Source organism: Ursus arctos, unplaced genomic scaffold (assembly GCF_023065955.2).
Source record: "Ursus arctos isolate Adak ecotype North America unplaced genomic scaffold, UrsArc2.0 scaffold_4, whole genome shotgun sequence".
In the NCBI taxonomy this organism is placed as follows: Eukaryota; Metazoa; Chordata; class Mammalia; order Carnivora; family Ursidae; genus Ursus; species Ursus arctos.
In genome coordinates, this window is record NW_026623056.1 from 42,302,080 (window position 1) to 42,308,707 (window position 6,628).

At 42.6% G+C, this 6,628-nt stretch overlaps 1 protein-coding gene across 1 annotated transcript in view; it reads left to right on the top strand.

Annotated features, from left to right (window-relative positions):
- The window catches only part of MORC1 (MORC family CW-type zinc finger 1), a 156,147-nt gene extending 151,222 nt beyond the window's left edge, over positions 1–4,925 (top strand). Inside the window, exons 27-28 of the mRNA XM_048215067.2 lie at positions 1,594–1,788; positions 4,782–4,925. Of these exons, the coding sequence (XP_048071024.2) occupies positions 1,594–1,788; positions 4,782–4,925 (339 nt within the window). The remainder of the gene's footprint in view (positions 1–1,593; positions 1,789–4,781) is intronic.
- The last annotated feature ends 1,703 nt before the right edge of the window (positions 4,926–6,628 follow it).

Genomic DNA, 6,628 nt, shown 5'->3' on the forward strand with positions numbered 1-6,628 from the left:
TTTGCCACTGTGGAGTGGTATTTGGGTCCCTGCTCCCAAATACTCCTCTTTATTAATAGTACATGAAAAGCATAAATAGGGGCACCTGGATGGCTCAGTCGGTCAAGCAGCTGCCCTCAGCTAGGTCATGACCTCAGGGTCCTGGGATAGAGTCCCGCAGGGGCCAGGCTCAGCAGGGAGTCTGCTTCTCCCTCTCGCTCTGCTCCTCCCCCTGCTTATGCCCGCGCACGCGCTCTCTCTCTCTCTCAAGTAAATAAATAAATAAAAATCTTGTTTAAAAAAAAGAAAAGCATAAATAATTGGAGGGTAAGTTACTGATATTAATCCATGTCAAATACTTTAAGTACCTTAATGATCTTTAACGGGGAATCCATACCTTCCTCTCAACTCGAATGCAATCTGTGCCTTACTTGGGGCACCATGCACCTTCTCCCATAAGACACAATATTTGCATACTTGTGTTATCTCATTCTATAGACTGGCAGTCTCTTGAGGCCAAAGACTGGATCTTACATATCTTCATATCACCTATACCAAAATTCAGTGCCTTGAATTTAGGAGGTGGTTAGTGAATGTTAAACAGAATTCAGTATATTGAGGGGTTTTTGTTTGTTTGTTTAAAGGATTCTATAGAAAGAGGAGAAATAGGTGCTTAAAGGGGCTGATGTGGACATTGTCTGGGAGGGGCCTGCAGGTATTAGTGAGTGTGGTGGAGGACGTGGCGGGGGAAGGGGAGACCCAGAAGACAAACGAAACCACCTTATAGTTTTCCTCTCAGCCCAGTCGTATCAGAACACAGAAACCACCTTATTGCAGAAATCTTCAAATGTGTATCAAAACAGGATTTGCTCTGTATTTCTTTTCTTAGAATATCCCCCGCCCTCTCCAAATGTTGACACAATCAGTTCTTGTCATTTTGAAATTGGAGCATTTGGCCTCTCCATTTCCTTCTCTACTCTGTGAGCGCCTCAGCCACAACATGAACCTTTGGGTAACAACCAAGACTCTTGAATTAACCCGGGTCATGTGTGTACGTTAACGACCATACTCTTTGTGGCAGGACAAGGAACGTGAAGAGTGTGACAGAAAAGGAATTCCTCTGACTGTAGCTTCTGTGCTACAGACATGAGTTCTAAATAACACACCATCATCTGCCAGCAGAGCCTTGCGTGGCCGGCCATTCTGTCGTTGCCTGTGAGTTCCGGTGCTGTGGAGAGGGTTCACGGGCACTACCAGCCGCCCACTTTGTGCCTTGCATACTCTGGTATCACTGGTGGGCAGACAGATTCGACCATGACTGGATGCTTTTTCCATTTCAAAGCAAGCGTCTCCAAGCTCCCCTTGGTGTGCCTCTCCCATCCTCATAGTTACTGGAGTATTGGACGTTTTTCCTTGTCTCTCTTTGTCTTCCATCAGATGGCAAGTTCCTTAAGGGTGTCACCGTGTCTCAAATTTCGACCACCTATAGTACACAGGGGTAGAGGTGACGCTTGGTACATCTGTGTAGAATTGGAATATGAAATCTCTTTCTGATATTGGGGGGAAAGTAATACTTAAAAAATACACTAAAACTGTTTTTAAAAACATTCCCAGATCCAGAATGTTTACATGGCCCAATATGAAAGAGAACTAAAGAGAAAAATGCAGTCCATTATCTATGATGCAAATCGAAGAGGAGTGGTTAACGAAATATCTCTGGGACAATGTGAAAAAAAAAGAAAAATGACTGAAGATAAACTGAATAATCTTCGGGTAAAACTGAGAGTACTATTGCAGAAACTCCAGCTGGTAAGTAACAAAATTTGGAGTAGTAGGAATATACTCTGTGGAAAGAGCACTGAGCTAGCTTCCTCTCCTGCCATCGTCCTCCCCTTACGGGCTTCGGACAGGTCACTTAACCCAGCACTTACTCTCCCTATAAGGATATTGAAATCGTAAGCATATATGAGAATATTTTTAAAAGGTCTGTTATTTTTCTCTCTTACAAAATATCAGAACCTTTGCTTGTGCTGTTGGTACAGTTTGAGCAACCCTGTCTGCTCAATAGTGTATTGCCAGTAGGAAGTTTTTTCTAATTTTATCAGACAACAAAATATTTTAATTTTTATCTCCATACATAATTAAAAATGGACTCTTCTAATCTTTGAGAAGAGGTTAGTGAGGTCAGGAAACATCGTGTAAGTGTGCTGTTCCTCTTGTTTGGATAGACGAACGCATCAAGAACAGGGCTCCTGTGATGGATTGAGCTAACGAGGAGAGGTCCATCTTCTTTCTACAGCACATAGAAATGCTGGATAGAATACATAAAATATTAAAATATGTATAGCCATAGTCGAAGAGCCTTTCCATAGATGCTAAAATAAATTGAGAAATCCAACAGCGAGCCTAGGAAGCATGTGGCATTTTGTTCTCAGACATAGGCCCTGAGTCTGAGACAGGAAACAGGGCCTTCCTGGGCCCTGCAAGGTGAGAGGGCAGGAGCTGAGTGCCCCACGGAGAACCCTGACTGAGTGGAGGGTTACCTTGCCCAGGAAGAGGGATGGGGAGAGACCAGGAAACACAAACACATCGGGATAGTACGCGATGAGCGTGGGCTTTGAAGCCAGGCCACCTGGGTTCCAGTTAGCTGTGAACATGTCAAGGTGAATCCATTCCTCCTTCACAAAATAGACATCTTTTGGTTTCTTTGGGATTTCTCTTACATTATTAAATACAAATGAAGCTCAGAAAATATCTCTGCTGAATTTAAGTATACAGCCAAAAAAGATACCCCTGCCCCCTGCCTTGGGTGGTGTAGGCTACAGTTCTTGCAGTTCTTGTGGATGTAAAGGGTGGCAAATGTTTTTATGTGTGAAAGGTCTGACACGGGGCCTGCACCATGCCATGGTACAGTTTCAGCGATGATGGTTGTTTTACTAACAAAAACTCGAGAGACCAAAGAAATTCTGTATCATAAATATCAAATACTACTCTCTATCGAAAAACTTCATAAAAATTATTGGTTTTCATTAGAGCACATTTGTGTGTGGCTAAGAGAAAGACATGAAAGAATAATGATTTACTCTTCCTTCTGTGCCAAACCCCTGGGTTCCCGCACAGTAGCCAGAAGAATTCCACTAATTTGCTTTATTCAGGAAGTTTGGTAAGGAGGCGAAGGGGCTTTAGCCCGCAGAGTATATGAAATGCTTTGTCTGGTATCATTGGAGAGGCACTCAAAGGACTCCTTGCCCAAATAGATTTACTCTCATCCTTGACTTGAAATTTCTATTCCCACTGCCTCTGATGGCCAGAGCAAATGCACTGGTGTAGAGCAGAGACGAGAGCCGAGGTAGACCCAAAGCAGATGGACCGAGCAGGCACATGAAGAGGCTGGGGACAGAACCAGCCTGGAGTCCTAGAAGGAAGTCTGGTGTGCCAGGCAGAGAGCAGAGCCAAAGGATTAGACTCGGCCAAACAGATGGAGAGCCGTCGGTGTCGGAAGGGGTCACACAGGGCATTCCTCAGGGCCAGTGACTATTTGAAAAGCTAGGTGAACATGACTGTCATGTGAGCTTGTCTGGGACGCGGTACAGTCCAGCCTTGTCTGAGGCCTAGGGCAGAGGGAGCCAAGCAGACGCACAGTTAACGGAACCAGATGAGCGATGGAGAAGCTAGGACGATGGTGCCACTGACCGGGAACCGTCATAAACTGGAATTGTTTCTGGGAGGTCCTTTCTAAAAATTCTCTTATCCATCATTCCAAGTTGGAGAGCAGGTTGAGCCCATGGCTGGGCTTGAGAGAGGGAGATTGAAGTCCGTAAAGAGGGAGCGTTTATCCAGCTGTTCATGGATTAAGCAGCCCAGGGAAGGAGAGTGTGAAATTGCCCAGACAGAGAATCGGGGGAAAAGAGAGAAAAGGAGACAGATGAAGGCAGCAAGCCAAGGGCTCCGGGAAAAGATGCTGCAGAGGCAGGAGCAACAGCAGAGAAGGCAAAATCTGCCCACTTGTCTGTTTCGCCTCCAAGGCTAAAGATTCATGATCTTTTATTTATTTTAAAGATTTTATTTATTTATTTGAGAGAAAATGAGCAGGAGCGGGGAGCGTTGCGGAAGGAGAGAGAGAAGAGACTCCCCACTGAGCAGGGAGCCCAACATAGGGCTCCATCCCAGGACCCCAAATCATGACCTGAGCTGGAAGCAGCCATTGAACCAACTGAGCCACCCAGGTGCTCCAGATTCATGAACTTTTAAAATGGAAGATGAGGAACGCCTGGGTGGCCCAGTCGGTTAGGCTCATACCTTCAGCTCAGGTCACGATCCCAGGGGTCCTGGGATCGAGTCCCGCATCAGGCTCCCTTCTCAGTGGGAGCCTGCTTCTCCTTCTGCCCCTCCCCTCCGACCACTTGTGCGTGCTGTCTGTCTCTGACAAATAAATAAATAAAATCTTTAAAAGAATAAAAAAATAAAATTTAAAAAAATGGGGAGACGAGAGCCTCTAACAGAGAAGGACGAGGTGGAGGCGGGGTGGCTTTAGGAATATGACAAGTAATTAAATAGAAGGAAAGCCAGTTGAACTAACCTTCACTGAGGAAGAAAAAAAAATGATCCAAGTTCCTAACCACTGGCGAGCATAAAGTGAGATTAAATGCGAAAACATTTTAAATGATGAAAGGCATTATTCCAGGGCAAGGTGGGTTTTGCTGCTACAGGAACTGTAGGGAAGACTGTTCAAGGCCCCCCAGATTACAAGGGTGCAGCCTGCTGCGTCTTGGCCTGCTCTGATTGTTGATTCTCTCTCCCAGGGTAGCCCAGCAGGAGACCTGGAGCAGATTGACAGGTATTTAGAAGCTTTGCTTAAAGAAGATAATTCCCTTTTTCGGAGTGCTTTAAATAAAGTGGCTACAGATGCAGGACATCGTCTCCCTTTAGAACAAAACAGAAAGTAGTTCTCAAAATTAAAAGTCAGAAAAGATATTCCCTTTTAAAAATGCTAATACGACAACGGAAGATTCTTTTCAAAACGTATTTCCTCTTGTACTCGTTATTGTAAGGTTTGTCCTGTTTAACCCTAAGAAAATTGTGTACTTTAGCAATAGAGACGGATTTACAATTTACACATCCGCAGTCCTGTTCCCTCACTCTTCTGTTATTTCAGAAACTGTTTCTAGAGTCCGCCAATTCCCACGTGAGCTACTAAGTCTTAGATGGAAATGTCAGGCTTAAATTCTGTTTTCACTTAAAAGACTATAAAAACTAGAAAACGGTGGTTTTCAAAATCAGTGTACAAAGGACTACAGAATTGCCTCCTCTTAAAACTCGTGTTAAAACAGAAAGACCATATGCCCCTCTCCACGACAGCCAATACTCAGTAAAGCAGAATATATAGGTCCTCAAAGACTGTAAGATATAATTGATGTGATAGTTCTGTCGTTGAGTTGTAGTAAAAGTACACATCTTCTCAGTATCACATGAACACATATTGTACATGTGTAAGAATTGTTTTTATATTTTCCTTGTAACTATTTTTGTTTAGAAATGGCTGGAATTTTGGACAAAAGCAATAAAACATTTAATGTTTGTGGAATTGTATAATTTTTAATTTTATGTACATACACACAACACAAAATTCAGACCGTGTCAGATGGCATATGTCTTTAGACACTTAATTACTTCTCTCCAGAGGCGTGCTTTCACCAGTTACTCACGAATCCATCCAAAAACAATCAGTGTACATAAAACCATAGAAGTCATTCTACAGATATAATACGAACATAATGGCATCCAAAAGATTCTGTTGCTTTTTACAGTTAATATACCTTCAAGATCATTCCATATCAGGATCAGTACATGGAGAGTCTCTCATTATCTTTCCCTGCTCCTTATTATTCTATTCTGTGGATATACTAGAATTTATTTAATTATTCTCTTATCGATGATCCCTTAGATTTTTTTCCCATTCTTTTGGGTTTATATGCGCAGATCTCTGTAAATATGTTTATTTCACACATGTGCAGTTATATGTTAAATCTCAGAAGATGAATTGCCGGGTCAGAGGGCATGTGCATTTTATTATAAATAGATAGTGCCCAGTAGTACTACATAAAAATTTTATTAATATACATTCCCGCAGCAACATATGAGTGCCTGTTTCCTCACACCTTCACCTACCCAGTGAATTATCAAACTTTTCTTTATCTTGCAGACAAGGTAGGTGAGAAGTGGTATATCCTTGTAGCTGTAATGTATATTTCCTATGCTATGTGTAAGATTGAGCATCTTTTCATGTTTAAAATTCATTTGAATTTTTAAATTTGGCTTTTTCCCCATTTTTCTATTTGGTGGTAAGTAAATTTTTAAGGATTTTATTTATTTGAGAGAGCGAGCAAGAGAGTGAGAGAGCACGAGTTGGGGGGGGGGTGCAGAGGGAGAGGGAGGAACAGACTCCCAACTGGGCAGGGAGCTCAACTCGAGACCCGAACCCAGGACCCTGGAATTATGACCTGAGCCGAAGGTAGATGTCTAACCAACTGAGCCACCCAGGTGACCTGGTGGTAAGTATTTTCTTACTGATTTATAGGAACTATTTTTATATTAAGGAAATTATCTTTGTTATATTATATGTGTTACAACTATTTTTTCCTAATTTTTT